The sequence below is a fragment of the Drosophila gunungcola genome, chromosome 3R (assembly GCF_025200985.1).
Source record: "Drosophila gunungcola strain Sukarami chromosome 3R, Dgunungcola_SK_2, whole genome shotgun sequence".
NCBI classification, from domain to species: Eukaryota; Metazoa; Arthropoda; class Insecta; order Diptera; family Drosophilidae; genus Drosophila; species Drosophila gunungcola.
The window spans coordinates 13,561,141-13,581,575 of record NC_069139.1 but is presented as its reverse complement, the minus strand read 5'-3'; the positions used below and the strand labels follow the sequence as shown (position 1 = coordinate 13,581,575).

At 41.4% G+C, this 20,435-nt stretch overlaps 1 protein-coding gene across 4 annotated transcripts in view; it reads left to right on the top strand.

Moving 5' to 3' along the window:
• The window catches only part of LOC128256255 (homeobox protein homothorax), a 106,272-nt gene extending 97,803 nt beyond the window's left edge, over positions 1 to 8,469 (top strand). For all 4 annotated transcript variants that reach the window (XM_052986548.1, XM_052986562.1, XM_052986539.1 and 1 more), the window contains 3 exons: positions 4,117 to 4,193; positions 6,484 to 6,542; positions 6,749 to 8,469. In XM_052986548.1, the coding sequence (XP_052842508.1) occupies positions 4,117 to 4,193; positions 6,484 to 6,542; positions 6,749 to 6,909 (297 nt within the window). In that variant the 3' untranslated portion in view covers positions 6,910 to 8,469. The remainder of the gene's footprint in view (positions 1 to 4,116; positions 4,194 to 6,483; positions 6,543 to 6,748) is intronic.
• Positions 8,470 to 20,435: the final 11,966 nt, after the last annotated feature.

The window sequence follows — 20,435 nt, the reverse complement described above, 5'->3', positions numbered from 1 at the left end:
GTGTGTGGCATGATTCAAGGTGCCGGCTAAAGACGAAACTGCAATGCGCTTCATGAATGAAGAACAAAAAGCAAAAATTAACAACAAAGCTAAGCTTCATTTTTTTTGATTAGAATGAGCATATATATATATTCTATTGTGTTAATAATTTTTAGCTACGCAATTTAATTTCACAAAAATGAAAAAAAAGCAAATAGTTTAATAGATTTTATTAAATTTTTTTCATATTAAAATTTGAAATTATAAGTTTTTTTTTGTTTAAAAAAGGCTTCTCTTCACAAAGGGCTTATTTCAGAAGCTTTTTTTCTAGCCTTGAGCATATATAATTAAATGCGAATGTTTCAATTCCAGGCGTAGGGCATCTTTATAGCATTATAACCCTATCGCGGTGCTGCAAATTATTATGATTTTTTCCAGCCCCCACAACATTGCGATTAGTGCTGGGTCTTCTAGCTCACCTTATCATTGGGGTTTTCAAGGGGCGAAGACGAGGGCCAAAAACACTCATTTGGCTTTGTTTAGACTGGAAAAAATCTTTATAATGGCCAACAGTCGCCTTTTCTTCGCTGTGGCATTGCAATTTCCACCGCTGCAATTTGCTGCCAACGTTGTTGTTGCAGTGGAAGTTGGTGTTGGTGTTGTGGATGTTGCTGTTGCTGTTGCAGCCGTAGTTGTTGCTGCAGCAGTTGTTGCTGTTGCTGTTGCCGTTGGCTTGTTTCACAAATGGCGTCGCATTTGGCGTTGTTAATGGCGTCGGCATCGCTGGCATCGTGGTCTTCGTGAGCGGAGGACATGGGTGGTGGGGCAAAAGGGGCGTAAAGAGGGGGCCCCAAAAGGGGGCAGACTTCTTGGGCTTGTTGTGCCATGTGTCACGGCGTTGCAGTCATGTTGACATCATTGGGCCCAGGTCCAATGAAAGGGGGTCTCTCTTCGGGGCCTTGGGCCTGCCACCACTTGTCAGCAGGGGGATGGTGGGGGTCGTTGGAAACCCCCTCCATGTGTGTGCGATGATTGTTTTAAATTCATTTGCCAAGTTTAAATAAACACACAACAAAGTGAAAATATGCTGGCAAAAAAAGTGGAGCGAGTTAGGTTGCCACAGGGACAGAAGGCAGACATCAGAAATCAGAAAGAAAGAGACGGCCAGCCCAGGGATGGAAAGAGACGGCCAAAGACTGTGGGCTGGGGCGACAACTTAAAGGCGTGACAGTAATTAATTATTTTGTCGTATGGTAAATTAATAAACCAAATGGACTTTGTTTCTACTTGACATGTTATGCACTATCTGTATGTGTGTGCATATATCTCGGCGTGTGTGAGCGCAAAATGCATAATTGCTTTCATTAGTCTAATTGGTGCAACAAAGTGCAGCTGAAAGAAAAACGCTTAAGCAGACAGAGACAGCAGGTCGAGGGGAAAGCGGGACGGACTGCTAAGCTCTTGGGAGTACACAACGAAGAGTAGGCGTTGAAAGAAAAGCTTTTGTAAATGAAATATATGCACTTCTGATCCCCCAAGAGTCGGGCAAGTCAACGAACTTGACCTGCCAGATATATAAAGGATTATATTCAGCCGGGCGAAGTCTGTCGTATTTATAGTTTTTAAAGAAATCTTTGTCTCTGTGAATGCCATTTTTGATGTAAATTTCTAGATTACTCACGCTTATTCTTAGCTAGGCAATCCCTTGGGCTTTCTACGATCTTCTTATTCAATAAGATTTCACTTTAAAACTACTCACATCTGTTGATTTTCTTTGATTTTAATTGATCAATAGATGGAATTACTTAGTTATTACTATTTAGATATAGATTTGACAGTCAGTATACCAAGTTTGTCACTGAAATTACTAGAAATACACTTCCTTTTCTCATCAATAAAATCCGAAATTTTTCCTGTACCCTGCTTATTGTTGGACTCTTAATTATTCCTGGTTTACAATACATTCTTCTTGCCCATTGACAACCACAAAGTTGTCCCTGCTACGGCCAGATGTCTCAGCTCGTGTTGGCCACAACATCAAATCAATAACCAGACTCCACCTGCATCCAGATACAGATTCAGACCACCACTTCCTTGGAGAAAGCCATCTCGGCAAATAGATGTGCGCCACAAAGTATGCTATAAATTCCGTTTTAATTTACCTGCATGTAATTTATGCCTTCTGACTTCTTGAACATTTTATGTGGACGAGAAAACGAGGTGCAGCAACGGAATGGGGAAAACATTGCCATTGGCATGTCCATTGTATTTACATGGTTCCTACGTTTATTTGTCAATACGCAAATTTCATATAGTATTCGGTATCTGCTGTTTGTCGTTGTTGTCCGATGTGCGGGCGTGTCAGGCTGAAAGTCCTGGCCTGGACAGGACAGCAAACAACTATTGCTGCCGGACAGCACGTACAATTTATTAAACACAAACAATAAGGCAAATGCATTTAAGGGGCACAGGCCACGAGGCACCGGCCAAGCCTTCTTCTCTGCGGCAGGGCAACAACGGCAACTAAATTGCATTACGGACGGCCAGAAGGACATGCCAGCCAACACACAGATGCAGACGAAGACAAGGATGTGCAGCGTTGCACATTTCGATTGGAATGGCCCCGCCTTATATGGTATATATGGTATAGCCCGGATGTGAGTGCCCGTGTATGGGTGACAGTTCATATATTTTTGGGGTCGTCGTAAATTCCCAAGCAATTTCTTAGCCAGCCCCATCACGACCAAATTGCATTCGCAGACGGAATCGGGCTCCTCTGGCATCACAATTATCGACTGGTGACGAGTGCCAAAAAGCTATAAGAACCGCCCACAGCTGCCGGAAACGGTTGCGGCCAGTCGAGGGTTAAAACACAAAGGCTCTTCGTCCTTCGTCCTTCGAGCACGCGCACAAGAGTATCCCGAGTTTTCGAGGGCGAAACAAAGCCAAAATCGTTTGACGGGAACTTCCGTTGAACCGAGATCCTTAGAAATAATTTTTTGACAGCCGCCAGGTGACTGGTTAAACCCCTTTTCGTCCTTTACTGCACTGATAAAATTATGTTATCTCACATTTAAATGGAAAAAATTATTTTAAAAACTGCCATATTATTTCACAATTATACTTATTGTGAAAAAGTTTCTAAAAATATACATAAATTGACCCTTTACCTTGATTTTCACAATATAAAATATGTAGAAATTGTTCCCTGTGTCGCAGCCCAAAGCAGCATTAATGAAGTGAATTTGTGCTGCGATCGAAATCATTGAATCAACAAAAAGTGCACAACAACTAGGCAAATAACACAAATTGTAATAAGCGCCAGTCCAGTCGAACGATTAGATTAGCTGCTGGGCAGCCGTGGGGCAAAGGGTGCGGGGTTGCGGCTGTCCAGGGGGAGTGGCACTTTCACTTTAGTCGTACTATTTACCCACTGACGCCACTATGTCGGCGGTTCGACTGCAAGATTTATGGGAAGTGGACTACTCGGTGGCATTTGTTTGCCCATTTGGCGCTTGACACGCGCTCCCATTGCAGCAAACGCCTCTTTTAACCCCCTCCCTTAACCCCCTGAAGGCAGCGGCAATTGAGGACACTTTGAGTGGCACTGCTGATAAGAAGGAGGCACTGCCACCGCCGCCCGATAAAACAAAAACACCCGAAAATGCTGCGATTCAAGTGCAACCATCGATGCGGGCTGACAGGTTCCCATTCGGTTTTATTGCGGCCATGATTGATCGATTGTTTGGCCGGCTCGCTAGATAGATTGTAAATTTGGGCACTGCAACAGTTTTCCAAAACTCCAAATTCAAGTTTGGTGTCAGAGCAGGGGGTACACTTTTTATTCAATTAAATTAAAACGACTTTAATTTGTAAAGCAAATGATCTGGAGTTAACTGGCACAGATAAAGACATTAATGATACTTAAAAAGTATGTTAACAAGTATATTAGCCACGATAAAAATGTATGTAGCTTAAAATACGAATGATGTTTTTAATAAATATTAAAAAAATATATTTGAACTAAATGCAGTTGCTTATTTATTATTTTAGTCAAAGGCTTTTTAGTATAAATAATTAGTTAGTTTTATTTTTACATATAATTCATATTCTCTTATTCTTCGCTTTTTATTCCAGCATCCCTACCCATCCGAGGACCAGAAGAAACAATTGGCCCAGGACACCGGCCTAACGATACTGCAAGTGAATAATTGGTGAGTATCCGTTATCCGCACGAGATCCGATCGGATCTTCTCAGATATCATTTCAAAAACAACATCATAATGTGGTAAACGATGCCCTGGGTTGTCCATTATTCACACGCTTTATATCCCAACCTGGTCGTAAGACTTAACCCGAAACCAAAACCAGAGCACACACGAGAAAATACAACTATCTGGCCGAAAACAAATTTATAAGGCAGCCCACGCCAAGGAAATAGAACCTGCCACGGGCCGACAAGCAAGAGGTGAAAAGAATGTGGCAAACAAAATTATGGGCCTTGTTACCTGGGACTGCAAACTGGAAATCCTAGAGATCCCGAAGTGCATTAGGCTTGAGACAGGGCCAGGGAAACGGAACGTAACGGAGACGGCAACTTCATCAAATTTTGCACATTATGCGACAGGCTGCAGAACTTGACACTCGGCAAGACTGGCTGCTAAGCCGCAAACTGCAAACTGAAAACTTAAAACGGCAAATCGCAAATGGGAAATGGGAAACGAAAATAGGCAAGATGGAAAAGCTTGGGAGCAAGTTAAAAGCGCTGCTGAATCTTTTATGCAGCTCGGGACGAGGTGGCTTGGAATGCTTTTAAGCTGGGACAGGCCACAATAAAATCCGGCGAGAAATGTGTGAGAGCTCGGCCGCCTGGCAGGCACTCAGCTCAATTAAATTGAATTTCGCGCTCACCGAAGCAGACTGCAAATTAACAAATAGTAGCCAAAGGACCCTGCCCTTCCGATTCGCTTAGGCACGCAACGTTGCGTAGATAGAGGTCGGAAAATGGGGAAAAATAAGGAAAAACGAAAGAATGAGAGAGGGAAAACCTTGGCAGAAAATAGCAAAATAAAATGTTGACACTTTCGGTTATTTATGGGCAGAGGCGGACGACACCTTTTGCTGAGCAAGTCGGTCCAAGCAGGACACTAATCCTGGGGGAATAGCCGCCGAGGCTATCTCTCTAAATGTGTATTTATTTTGCGCAATTTGAGGCAGAAAAAAGCCAGCATAAGAAGCCATTCAAATGACCAGGAGAAGCTCGAGAAGTCCATTAACACCCAATAAGATGGCCAGACGGCAGAAGTAACTTTCGTAATCGAAAAAGTTTCACTTTTTTCCCTGCTGCCGAGCAAGTTTTAAATATTACCGCTTAGTTACAGCTGCAGAAAGAAAGAAAGAAAAGTTATAATTATGGCCTAAGTAAATAAATAACTTGGCAAATGTTTGCTCACTTCTGTGAGTTATCCTCCAGATTTGAACCTACATTTTTTCCACCATCTGCAATCATTCCAATCAAGTGCGAGGCCAGCGGGCAAATCGATTTGCAGCTCACATCTTCGGCTGCATCTTGAAGAGCGAAAAACGCGAAAATATCTATATGGCAGAACGGAACTCAATTCCATTTTGTCGTTTTGATAAACGATTTCAGGGCGTTGCAACAATTTCCGCCCCAAAACGAGCAGAAATCAGGGGCAGATTGCAAACGAACTGCAAATTGAAAAGTCAAAGGGGCGAGCGGTGAAATGTTCCCTTTTTCAATCCGTTTGAGGAGGAGTTCCCAAGTGCATTAACCCCAGCTAACTTGGTTTTGGCTAATGCGAGTAGCTATATCCATTGCCGTCCTTGTATCTGTTTCTGTTCACTTAAAAAAAATACTTTTTACCATCTTGCTTTCAATAAGGCCAAGAAATATATGATTTATTTAAAAGTGATCCCGAAATTAAACGCAAATGTTATTGGTCAGCTAGATTTCAGCAGATTGGGCAAGTCCTGCCATTTAAGTCTTTAGTTTTTCTCAGTGCATCTGTAACTGATTTCTCTGGTGTTTTTCCTTTTCCCTGTTTGGGTTTTTTGCTGTGTGGTTTCGTTGTTTGGCTGATTTTTTTTTTCTGAGGCCGTGTCAAAGCTTGCGGGTAACATCGTCTTGGCCAAGTGACTGTCACTCCACCGGCGGCTTTCTGCTTTAATCATTTTGCTCTTTTTGTGCTTATTGCGTCGCCACTGATCCTGCGGATCAACTGCAGCCACTGCTTATTATTTCTTATTGCATTTATTAAACGACAATCATAACCAAAGTCGGCGCGGCCCATTGATCTGGCCGTGGCAGGGCCGCAAAAAGTGTGACTCTGGCGGAGATTTGGTTTGGTTTATGGCTAAGTTGGGCACATAAAGCAGCGCGGTCCCGGCAAATCCGGGCCAGTTCATGCATAATTCATTGCCCCTTTTCGGTTGTGTGTTTAATTAGGGAATGCCACTAAAACGATATCTCTTGTGTGCTTACAGGTTCATCAATGCGCGGCGGAGAATCGTCCAGCCAATGATCGATCAATCGAACCGAGCAGGTAACTATCGCTCTCATTTAGACATAAGAAAAAACGAAAAAAAAAAAAAATATCCATAACTATGAAATGGCGGTGATCTAGTTAAGAATTAAGTGTGGTGAACCGAGAGGATCGCCTCGCTTACTTTCGCAATCCACTCGAACGCAATTTCTAATTATGTGCATTTTTTCTCTCTTTCCCTTTTTTTTTGGGCGACTCACCAACAGTCTATACACCGCATCCAGGTCCCTCCGGATATGGCCACGACGCCATGGGCTACATGATGGACAGCCAGGCGCATATGATGCACCGTCCGCCCGGAGATCCGGGCTTCCACCAGGGCTATCCGCACTACCCGCCCGCCGAGTACTACGGCCAGCACTTGTAATCCTCGTAATCCGGCCCACAACCGGAAACGGAACCAGAGAGCTCTCCGGAAGCGATCAAGCCAAAATCATAGCTTAAATTTTTAACACCACCACCATCAACCAACTGGAGGAGAAGGAGCTGAATCACGAGGAGCAGGAGCAGGAGCAGGAGCAGCAGCAGGAGCAGGAGCAGGAGGTGTCCGATCCGATCCCAAAACTAGCATACCGCGTGGCAATATCAGTCAAGTAATAGCAAACAAAAAACACAAGCAAAGAACAACTGTAGTAAAATCTATAAAATGATATTAGCTAAGCAACAACAACAACAACAACGGCAGAACTCAGAACAACCACAGCAACAACAGCAGCAACAACAAAGGCACCAGCAAAAACAAATTACATCAAAAAGAAACCAGAAATTTTAAAGAAACTATTTGTGTATACCTTAAACATAAATAACAAAAGCAGAAAAAAGGGAAAAATAAAAACAAGAAAAAGATATTTATGCATAAACAAAAATGAAACGCTTAGCTATAAGTTAAATAAACAAAATAAAACCAGAGTCCCACACACACCCACATACACCCGAAATACACAGACAGAGATACACAACAACAATTTGAAATGCAAATTTTTATGTTCAAAGCTGCAGTATGCGACACACACACAATTTTTAAAGCATGAATTTAGGCGCAGTCCAGCAAGGAAACAAAACTTAAAACTCACACAAAATTAAAGCGACATTTCGTTCGGAATTGTTATAGATTTTAGTTTGAATTTAGAGAATGTCCCGCCCCACCAGAAAATCAAGAAAAAACAATAGCAGCACGAAATTCGATAAAGTTTGAATTTAATTGCGGAATTGAAGGAGAATTCTTTGCTAGTTCTTAGTTTCATTTTAGTTATGTAACAAGTCAGTTGTAGTAACGCTTTGTTTTCTATACCTTTACGCATATGTATTTGTACATACAAAACAAATCGATAACGAACTATAGATACACACGTACATCTATGTTTAGGCGATAGAACCCTACTATATCCTACGTTTAGACGATTAATTTAAATAAATTGAATTGTTTTCTAATTTTACGCCTTGCAACACTTAAGTAAAAACGAAATGGAATTTAATTTTTACAAAAAAGAAAGATCGATGAGAAGGGAGCATTTTGATTTGAATGGAATTTGTTTTAGAGTTTTTATTGTGTGTGGATCTTGTAGTATTATTTTCCAACTGAAGCACACGGACCGATTTGAATATATATGTATATGTATGGATTTTATGCGAGATACAAACAATACGATACAAATAATAATAATGGCATAGGCATATACATAACTCTGAATATGTATACGTAATATTAATAATAAATTATGCTTACGTTTAAACTGTACTTTTATTTATGTATTCTAATTTGTATGCGTTAATCCTTAGTTAACTATTATTATTATTATTACATTTACTTAATTAATGATTTAAATTTAACTAATTCAAAACACTGAGCAAGAGGATAGAATTGTACGAAAGATGATTTATTGATGAAAACAAAAATGCATATATGAGAAAATATTTGAAAAAATAACCTTTGTTTGTGTTTTCATTTGATTTTGGTTCGGCTTATGATTTTCTTACAGCGGGGCAAGGACTTATGATTTTTCAGGGGATATAAGCCTTATCGCCTCTCCCACGATATCTTTATTTTATACTCTTGTTGGGTCTTTTGGCAAAGGAGTGACATGCTAAGGAACTGAATTGAATTTACATTGCTTGTGAATCTGATTAATATTAAATGGTAACGAATATACGTAAATGCAGAGGGCAACAAATCGAAATTTAAGTATTTAGTTTTGAATTTATTAACTATATAAAGGTTGAAAGTGTGGAAAGCTAGTACCTATTTTGAAAATACAAACACGAATTAAGATCGATTGCTTAGCCTGCTCTTTGAATGAAACTTGAGCTTCTTTTGCATGGGAAACCACCATTTCTTTGGCAGACACACTTAGGCAAACTCATCTAACTACTTACCGACTACACTCGAAACAATCACTCAAATGTATACGAACTTCTCTAAGAATCCCCAAGAATGAAAACCTTATGCGAATTTTTTGCACCTAACAAGCGAAGCGATAAATTTATTTACAAGATTTGCTAAACTGCAAAAGCTGTAATTACGAAATGAAATTGAAATTGAATTTGAAGGCAAATCGAACATTTTCACAATTATACAACAGAACTATACGATATACGAGTACGAGTACGCATCGCTAGTAATTTATTAGACTATATATAAAGTAGTTAAATAATCGACACAACAATTGACTTGAGAAACGTTTAAACGCAAATTGTACAGAACGCCTTAAATGAGAAACCAAAGTGGAAGCATTGAATGAATGATGTATACGAGTCTATATACAGAACATAAACTATACCTAGTTATACCAAAATAAATTTTAAAAATCTTAAATAGTAAATATCTATATATCATAAACATTATGGCTTAAGAAAAGGGAACCAAATGCAGTCGAATCGGACGGCGGCGAGTGATATCGCACAGTTGGTGGGTCAGAGAATTCTCGAAGATTTCCAAGTATTTTGTATGAGCTTCTTTTATATGCACCTTCAGCATTCGATCCTCGGGATATCCAATATCTGCCCAGAGTATCTGAGATATATGCTCGCTGCGCCGGGCCGACAAATGCTTGTAAATTAAATCAGTACGATTGATTTGAAGGGATATGGCAATATGTGTGCGTATCGGATCGGTGTGGATAAGTATCCACAAAAATCCAGATAATGAGTTATACGATTTTTTAAACGCATTGTGTATGGACAAAACGATCTAGGAGGCTTTTACGTTTGAAATCATTTTCGTGTCAGAATTTAAATTAAAATGTGATTTTTCTCGAAACTTTAATGTATACGCCGTAAATATTATGAATATGATTATTAAGTGCTGCAGCAACATTATTATTACCATTATGATTATTACGATTGATAATACGATTATAAATTTACATATTCGAGTGTAATGTATGTAATAAATATTGTACATTTTTGATAACTTCCCTTAGAGAACACTGTAAATATAGCGCAACATTTGCATAGATCACTCACACTTAAGAACATTATTCTAATTATAAAGCTAAGTCTAAACCTAATCTAAAGCTAGGTTCTAGCGGTTAATGGTAAGGGACGATTGGGAGGAGAAATGCAACCCTGAGCATAGACTAAAGTGCACCAGAAAACAAAAAAGACAGAAGAACAATTTATACAACTTACCCACGCGACAGCATCAAGTAAATCCAAAAGAATGAAAGAGCTAGAAATAGACAAAGACACACTGGCGGAAGAGAGAGGGGGCGAGCGAGCGAGTGAGCGAGAGCGAGCACTTGAGTTAGAAAGGGAGAGCTAACTCAGCAGTTGCGAAATCCAGAAATTAAATCAATAAAACAAAATAAAACTCTAAGAAGTAAAAACTATAAATATATTTATATGGAGAATTGAATTAAATAAATGTTTGTGCGTGTAAAAATTAACTTTAACTAAATTGCTAGACTTAAAGGCCAGAATGAATTAAATATAAATATATTGAAAGGAAACAGTATCATTAAATTAATTAACTAATTGAAGCTTCTATGTAAAGAACTAAAAACCAATTAACGAATTCCTGAACCTGTTGTGGCCAGCAATCGCAAGACAACTGGCTGAGGCACAACAAGGGCGAAACAAAATATGAGGAAATATTGAACATAATTTTCAATTGTAATAAATTATGAAATAAAAGATTATGAAAACCAACCGAGACTGTCTTTTGAATTGGCATGCAATGTGTGTGCTTGGTAACGGGTTCACCGCTTGACCTCTGACCAAAGTCCAGCCTGGGAATGGGAAATCCTGGCTGTCCTGCATCCTGACAACTGACGTGGGTCCGCTCGCAATTTGCCAGCTGTCAGTTGGGCCCCGAATTCAAACTCGAACTCAAGCCCAAACTCCTTCGCCAACTGACCCTGCTTTCGACCCGCTCTTGACCGTTGCGTGCCCCGGTAAATGGCCAATGTCCAATCCACTGTATATTATATATCTACGGCGCTCTCTCGACCAATATAATTGAACTATAATTGCCCCGAAATGTTCGTGCGGAGCACGCTTCATCTGCTCGACTTCCGCCCGGCTTTCGTGATCGTTTAGAGCCGGCATTAGCTGTGTCCTGAGTTGGTGTGAACTGAGTGCACTTCTCCTGGTCTACACACTCAAAATAACACTCTAAAATCTGGTATTCTCTAATTTCCAGATCAAATGGTTTGTAAGAGTAGTAATCATTTTCTTCCAAAAATAATGTTTTTGCTTGCGACAGTAATTCTTAACGAAATAACTTCGTTTTGGTTTCTAAATTTAGTTCGGAGAACCACATCCTTTGGCTGCCATAATTAAACAAAAACTGTCTAATATGAGATTATAAGATGGAAAGCCAAGTTTTGAAATATTAATTTTAATAACGAGGCTATAGCTGTTCATTTTTGTATAATTTTTTTACTATGTACTTTTTTTTAAAGTGCTGCTCCAAATACCAGGGTATTCTCCACTCCATTGGGCTGTTGTTTTTTGGCAGGCGCTGCTAATGCCAATCGAATGGCACCCGACAACAGCTGCGTGGATTTCCACGCACCCGCCCGAGTGGCTGTCCAAGAAATTCAATTAATATTAATTAGCCAAGGTGTCGAGCTGGTGGCTCTCCCGCTGGATCTCCGGATCTCACGCTGTTGCTCCTCGCTGGCCAACACTCACTCATACTCACACTCACACACACGCACCATTTCGGCCACTTTTCGGACGGACACACACGCACACAGATAAATGGAGTTTTAATCATTTTCCAAGTGTGAAAATTAGTTGCGTTTAAGTTGCCTATAATTAGTGGCCAGTGGAACGCAGTCGTGGAAACCCCCGCTTTGTCCGTCGGCGGCTGTAATTACTTTTACGAGCTGTTTACAGCTGCTCCGAGTGGTCATTATGTGGTGGCGTATAAAAATTTCTGCTGTCAATTTATGCAAATTTCTTATTTCCCCCCAGGCACAAAAGCACACACAAAGTTTCTGTTCCGTTCTGTCCACCTACATAAAGTTCTTTAAATTGTCTGCACAATTGCAGAGGACGACATCCCGGGATTCCCGCCCTGCGGCTGTTGTTTTTGAAACTTTAATTTATTTTCATTGCGCATTTTGATGCTCGTAATTCCCTCGTTATTGTTGCCTCCTGTTCCCGGCTTCCCATTCCTCCCATTCCTCCCATCCCTCCCCGTTTTCGCTTTCCTAGTGTTATAATGTCACGCTCGGTGTTGGCATCATTACTTCTGCCATTGTGTTGCCCTCGCTTTGCATATGAATATGATTTGGGAGCGAAAACATTGTAAACTGCGCTTACACAGCCACAGCCCTCAGTCCTCAGCCCTGGGTCCTTAGCCCTTCGCCTCATCCCCAGTGGTTGCTATTTTAATTTTGCTTTTTTTGCCTCCCGACTTTGTTGCGCTCTCTCCACTTTTATAATTTCAAAACAGATTAATGTTGCGCATATGTGACACCATTTTATGCGACGGGCTTATCTCCTTTATGGCATCATCGTCGGCATCACGGCGCATCTCCGCTAGGAAAGTGCGACCCGTTTGAGCCGAGGGTTCAGCGGGTTCAGCCGGGGTCTTAAGTGGGATCAGCATCGGCATTGGGTTAAATGCCCGGCCAGATCAAAGCAGGTGCGAGCGTATTATGAGCAATTTCAGCCGAGGGGGAGATTGCGTTCTACTTCGATTTGGTCTTTTTGAGGGGCAGTTTGGCCAAGGGGTTGGCGAGAAATGCGGTTAAAAGTTCAAGGGTTTCCCTTCAAAAAAGCACAAATGGAAATTCAAACTTTAATTTTAGTTTTAACATTAGCTTTGGCATCTTAAGTCTTAAATACTTCTTAAAAGAAATGTTTACAAATTTTCAGGATTAGAAAATAAGAAGAAAGATAATAAATTATTCTTGATTAAAAAAAGAAACTCATGTGCAAACAAAAAAAAATGCAATTTAATATTTATATATTCTTAGCCCTTAAAAATTTTAGTGAAGCCTCAATATCGTTACTTTAATTTATGGTTCACGATAACAAAGAAGCTTTATTTAGCTTTTTTTACACTACAGAGCGGTAACTCGGAGCATCACAATAGATATAGATTTTCTTTTGTGCCTGCCCAGTTTCAGTAATTTGGCATTCATTGGCCTCAGTTCTCTCGTTTCCCTAGCCAAATCTATTTAGCAGCATTAGCCATTGTCTTTGGCCCGTAATGTGATATCGCAGCGAGAGCCATCCATTCAAGACACGCGTTTGTCAAGCCATTGCCATTCGTGCCCCCACTGACTCACTCACTCACTCACTCATTCATTCATTCATTCATTCATCCATGGCTCCATTCACTCGTCTATAGCCCGGAGCTAGGATCTGGAGAGCTACGAAGTCCGAGGCTCGGCTCATTAATGCACTTTGCATAATCGCAAAATCATTCAGGCGACAGACAATGGCGATGCGATGTGTTTTTGCGGGGGCGTTGGTGTCAAGTGGAGTAAGAGCTGGAATTGAAATGTTTTCGGATAATTTAAATGACTCGAATTATGTAAATTGTCGCCCCAGACAATGCACTTGGCGGGGGAATTGGCAATGAGGAATGGGGAACGTGGAATGGGGAATGCGGGGGCAACTGAAAGCCAGACGATATCGTGCGGCCCGCACTAGATTCACTTACAAATTTAATTAAGCTCAATGAAAGTAACACCACGAACGGCGGCTGGCATCGTTCTGAGATCTGAGATCCGTCCGTGTGGCGACAATCCAAAACTTTGTTTTGACAATTTATTCAATGAAAAATTTAGTGCACTGCCAGTTGGGTATACTCTGGATGCTGGAATGCTGTCCGTTGGTTAACTGTCCTCTGTCCGCTGGTACGTTGTCCGCTTGACCGTTGTCCGTTGTCCGCCCACGCGAACTGTGGACAAACGGACAGCTTCAATATGTCATTGGGCTGACTTTTGTCTCGATTGCCTTTGCACTTTCATCGCGGCATGTCGCGTGTACTTGTCCCACTTACTATACTCGTACGTTCCTGGCATAATTTCCCTGTATCTCTCGGCGGCTGTATCTCTATCCGTATCTGTATCTGTATCTGTATCTGTATCTCTCCGTGCTGATGTCTGCATTTACATAATTGAATTTGTTTGCTTGATTGTCGAGCTGTCGATGGTTCGTTCGTTGCGGGAGGGATCATCAAATTGACAATTGCTAGTTCCGGTCGTTTGCAGTTTGAAGTGCCATCGATGCCGGCCTGCAGAAACACGAACTCGGGAGTTATGCTCGTGCAGAGATACAAAATCTGGAAAGGGCCCTCATCCGCCGGCGCAAAAATCAACGCAATTTGTCAATAAAAATGTAACTCGAACAGATTGTGAAGTGTGCGAATGTGCTCGAAACAATCGGCGGGCATAAATTATGGTCCATATACGCTATATGGATGTGGTGCTGGTGCTGGTGCTGCTGCTGCTGCTCCGCTCGATGGTGCGATGTGGTGGCTTCTGTGGTTGCCTCTGGTTTCTGTTATGCGGTCGGTGGTGGTGGCCTCCATCTGCGGGCTTGTCTGCGATTCCGATTTTGGGATGCTTGACTTTAATGCGTATAATGATTTCCAATGCAGATTAAATGATCAGATTATGGGGCACTCGAGCTGCTTGAGAGATCTCTGGAGTGGAGTGTGCCTGCGGGAACGGTTCGGCTTTGGTCCACCCAAATCGGGTTGATTGCGACTTTAAATGCGTATAAATGCGATTTCCAATTATTGGCCATTACTAATTAAAGCACATTTCACTAGGCTTACGCAATTCAATTATTTAAAGCTACCTCTTTCTCTCCCTGATAAAATGCCGCAAACGAAAAGCAATTTAATTTTGAATTAGTCGCTAAGACAGTCTACTTATGTGCCAATTTAAAACTTTACATATGTGCACAAACGCTTATGTAGAACCAATCAAATTTAATGCATTTAGCTGCAATCAAAAATGGCTGTTCTTTGCAATTCGAACTCGCACACATTTAACATCTCTCAGGCAAAAACCTTTCAACAGAATTTATATAAATGCTGTCAATGCAGGCCGGCCTGCCACGCCCACTCCCACGCCCCCTGTCGGTTTTGCCAGCCAAAGTGAAAAATACATTTGAATAAAAGTGCACAGGGAAAAACAGAAAACTGAAATGAAATCTTAGCAAATATATTTCATTTAAAATCTTGGCTACCTTAGAATTTTATTTTATCTTTTCTAAGTACCACTTTAATCATGCCATATTGGATCTTCAAAACAAATATTTATATAAATATATTTTGTATATATTAAATAGAATGTTTTCTATAAGTGTGAGGGTAATAAATTTCCCCAGTGTGGCTTTGGGAGAGTTAAGGGTTCTTTAGCATTGAAAAGTAAAACATGAGGAAAGTTTCGTACTGCAGATGTAGCTGCAATAGAATTTATATTGAAAACTAAGGAAAATGTTGCAGTCGGTAAAGAACAAGACATTTTACAACAATTGCAAATGTCTGTGGCCCAAACTGTGCGCATGTCAACAAATTTACCAAATTTTCCTCCTTTTCGTAGTGCGTGTGTGTGCCATATTATAAAAGTCACAATAATAATTTCTTAAAATCTTTGCATATTTTTGGCTGCAGCAGCAGACGATGATGATGTTGCTGTTGTGGCATGCATTTTATTTTATGCTTCCTTCCGTTGAAAACCCCTTCTACAAAACAAGTATAGTTATATATACGTTCTCAAGATTCAACCCACACAATGAGATGAGAGAAAGACACACATGGATGGATTTTTCGGTGGGGTTGTTTATATATCCGCACTTAATGCTTAATTCAGTTACAGCTGCTCTGCTTTGACATTGTTGTTGTTCTGCTTGGCAGAGTGACATTGTTCCTGCTGTTGTTGTTGTTGTTGTTGTTGTTGTTACTATACCATTGACAATGACATCATCATTATGGCGTACTCAGCTTCCAGTTTCAACAGCAGCAACTACGGCAGCAACATCTACAAGAGCAGCAACATCGACATCAGCAACTTCCTTGTTTGCCAACGTCTTCTTATTTTCTGGCTCCTCATCTTACTCCTTCTTGGCTCCCTGGTATAAAAACCATTCTTCCTCTTCGGCGCTGTCACATCTTTGTTATATTTTTGCGCAAAATAAATGAAGTAAAGTAATATTATTGCACTTAGACCGCATTAAGTTGTACGTGGCAATCTGTGCTCCATTCTGCTTGCCTGCGATACGGAGCAAGTGCGCCAGGATGCCAACGATGCCAAGGATGGGCGCCTGGGGATTGGGTTTAGTTTTCAAATTTAAGTGCCAGGGATTCGCCACGAAATTAGCCAAAGAAATGGCTAAGAGGAGCTGGCAGCCCTCGCTGCCTGCTGATGATGATAATAAAACCATAATCAAGTATGCGTACATTGCACTTAGCCGTGTCTCTTTCTCCCAATAACGCGTCGTCTCGCTCCATCTCTCTGTGTTTTTCGCTCCCTTTCTCTGGCCAACTCGGTGTCGCCAACACAGTTAACAATGGAAAATTGCTGTTGACATGATTTTGCACTTTCGCATCGACTGCATTCGGCAATTAGATTTGTCTCTGCATTCTCAGTGCATGTTGCTCTCGTTCCCCAAATGTTGCTATTGCTGTTGCTGTTGCCGTTGCCCCTGCAATGGTGTTGCTGTTGGATTTCGTGTTTTTGTGGTCATTCGAAAAGTGCAACGTTGCAATTCGGCTGCTGCAACGTGGCCATTGCGTAATGTGCGGCTGTCAATTTATTTGAATTATTTCCGAACCCAAAATGCCACCCTTTTTCTGTGGCCACTCCCCCTCCACTTTGGGTGCCGAAAAGGTCGGTAAAACGGAAAGCGCTTTTAATAATCCAATGGCCAGTACCCCGAGCCCAGTCATCCTGCCTAGGTGTCATTTATGCAACAGTTTCTGTTTTATGGCACACGGCTTGAGACGTTTTCGGTGGGCTGGTCACTTTTGCAGGCCGTAAAACAAAAATATAATTATGACGAGGGTTTGCACTCTCCGAATGACGAGCTGTGCGGAAGGGGAAGAAAGTCTTCAAGTGCGGCCTTAAGTCTTAATATATATGCTACATGAGAAGCGTCAGCCGCTGAGTCGTAAAATGGGATAGCTTTACTGGGAGTATTCTAATCGGGCAGTAGAGGCACCTTAAATACGCTGCAATAGCTCAGGCGTCTGTAAAATATATTTAACAAACATTTTCTAAATGAGTTTTCTGATTTTATTTACAACTTGTTTTTCTGACTTAATCGATCTTCATGAAATGAACTATAAATATTTATTGGTTTGAAATCAAAATAATTAACAAGAAAACGAAAAGGTGTCACTTAGTTATCTTTTTTATAGTCAAAAATATTAAAAATGACAGAAATATATAAAAATCCCTAATTTCTTTTTGATTTTATGTTCAGGAAGTGTAGCGCACTTTAAGCTATCGGCATTGTTTTGTCCGGGGAAGCAACAAAAAGCGCATAAAAATCGCAAATTGAAAGCAGTCGCAACAAAAGTGCCGCCGCGAAAGGCTGCTCCACCTCCCAATCCTCATCCGCATTCTCATCCACATCCACATCCACATCCATCTGCATCTCCACTTCCATCAGCAGTTCCATCCGGCGAGATCCATTGCCAGTGGCCGATACCCGATGGCCAGGGTTAGTGTCAGGCGCTGACAGACGGATGGACAGACCTTCGCCGGACTGGACTCCTGACCAAGTTGTCGGAGCTGGAGCTTTCGGTGGGTGGACACCACTTTAATTAGCCTGCGTTCGAAATGGCATTGAAAGTGCCGACCAGAGCACTGAGATGGATAGGATAGATGGCCCGAACAACATGCCAAATGCACGTGAAAAAATTATCTATGTGGGTATAAACGAGATCTCTGAAAAGTTTACTTTATTTAAATTCAATTCAAATTGACGTATTTGACATTCAATTACTATTTTCTCCGATGTTTGCTTAGAAGCTGTAATCACCTGTCTGATTTCATAATTTTACATACTAAGTTGACACTTCAGCCGTTTGACAATCGGAATGTCAAGATCTCAAATAGGATATCAGCAGTATAAAATACTTGATCCTAAGAAAACTTAATGTGCTCAGATATTGGCTAATTAAAATAATTAAATAATTACAAAAATCAGAAATCTTCCATGTTGATCTCTTAACTTCCGATCTACAACAACATGTTTCTTTCTGTGTGCAAAAGGAGCGGCGGGGATGTGGATATCGATGGATGTGCCACGGGATAAATGAATGAATTCCTGAGTGCTTGGCGAGCATTTGGAGCGGACCAATGATGATTTGTTCCCCGACTTCTGATTGCAGTTGGTCTTGCTTCTTGTAGTTATTTTTTGTTTTTGTTTTTTTGGTGTTGCTGCTGCGTTTGGCGCGTAATTAATTCTTATAACAATTTTTCATTTCGGGACGCTGAATGAAACAACAGCAGCAGAGGCACTCGAAGGAGCAGCAAAAAAGAATGTGTTTGCTCAATGAAAAGTGCCAAAAGTAATTAATTTCATGCGAAATGCAACGGAGCGATGCCAGCCCCTCGATGTTGCCCCTGTGTTTTTGTCATTTGTGTTTCGTGTTGCGTGTTGTGCGTGTGTGTGTGTGTGTGTGTGTGTATGCGGTGTGTGTGTGTGTGTTGCCCATGTGGCTGTGGAATTACTCATGCCAGTCGATCTCTTTGCCGTATTTCCCTGTGCTGATAATTGCTTTAATTTTCTATTAATAAGCTGCAAAGGAAGCTGCTAACAATTAGCCGCCGTGTTGCATACGACTTATGAAATGGCAGTGGGTCTGCCTCGAGGATTGGGGATCTCGAAATCGGAATACAGCGACAGGGATAGGGACAGGGACCAGACGGCTGTCGGATTTCAGTTGAAAATACAACGCGACGACAGCGTCAGGTTGCCAAAGTTCGCTGTTCGGCAAACATGGCGACAGTTGCCAGTTGTGGCAATTAATAATTTTTCCCGTCCTGGGCCCTGAGCATACGCCATTAATTATGCCGGCTAGAGGAATTCGGCGGCGGCAGTGCAACGCAACTGTCATTCTGCCACCGTTCGGTTTTCGGTTTACGATTCGAGATTTTCCGGCAAATAGACAATGAGGCAGTGGCAGTTTCAGTGGCGAGCTTCATTCGTTTTCCAATTAATTGAGGCACGCGCGTTACTTTCACTCCTCACACTACGCGCACTCGCTTTCGTTTTCCTGCCACATGCGGGCGGTGAAATGGGGGCGGGGGCGTGGCATGTGGGGCGTGCCCGGCTTAATGGCACTTGAAAATCAAATTGGTAAAAGCAATTAAACGACGCCCCAAGGACACATTACAGCAGCAACAACAAAGGCAGACAAACAACACACACACACAACAGGCACACACAACACACACACACTCTCCCGAGAGCAGATGAGATGATTGCCTATAAAAAAGAAATTCTAATTATAATTTAACGCAAATTCGTTGTCTGCGCCATCGACAATATCCTTTGCATCATATATATATAAAGCACATTTGCACTGAGAAAAAAGATTAAGACTAGGGTCTATGAGATTGGTAATGTATTAAATGTTTCATACAACTTTAAAGAGCGGTAAAAGGCAATTACTTTCATTAAAAATTCCATTGGAACATAAGGGGCTTACAGTGTTGATCAATTATAAAATAGTTGATCAATTCAGAAATACAAATACTTTATACAAAATTACAAACACTTTTTAAATTGTTGCAACATTTAAAATATTTTCACAACAAAGAAATATAAATATTTTTCTCAGAGTGTGTCTTCTTATGGCTGACTAGTTTATTTTTGCGTTTAAAGCTATCGAATGCTTTTGAGGTTTGGCCGAAATTTTGCAGCAGCCACCCCAGAGAACGAACTGCCTTGAGGGTTGAGGGGGGTGGTGAGTGGTGAGTGGGTGATGTGGGTTGTTGGTGTTGGCGGGGTTGGAGTAAAAGGGGGTGCCAGAGCGTCCCCTGTTGCGCAAGCACAGGCGCCTTTGTTGGCTGAGTCCTAAAACAGTCCGCCGCACAATGCGTCCGTCAATTGCAGGCGCACATCTCGTTGTCCTGCAGCTGACAGATCCTTTCCTTTCCACCAAACCGAGGAGGATATGCCGAAAGTCCAGGGTGCCTCAGATTCCCGGTTTCAGCTCCATTCACTCAGCGAGCTATTCATTTTTGCGCCCGATTTGAAGTTCATATTTGCAGACGAGTCGCGACTTTTTCCGCTTTTTTCCCCGGCATTTGTTGTGAACGCTTCGTTTCATAAATTGGTTCCATTTCCCATCCTCTTGCAGTGGAAAAAGCCTTTATGGTCGTCTACTCCATTTATTGGCGTCGGCGGCTGAGCCGCATAAATCTGCGAGTCGCCATTTTCTTATTTATTAAAATTAAAATATATATT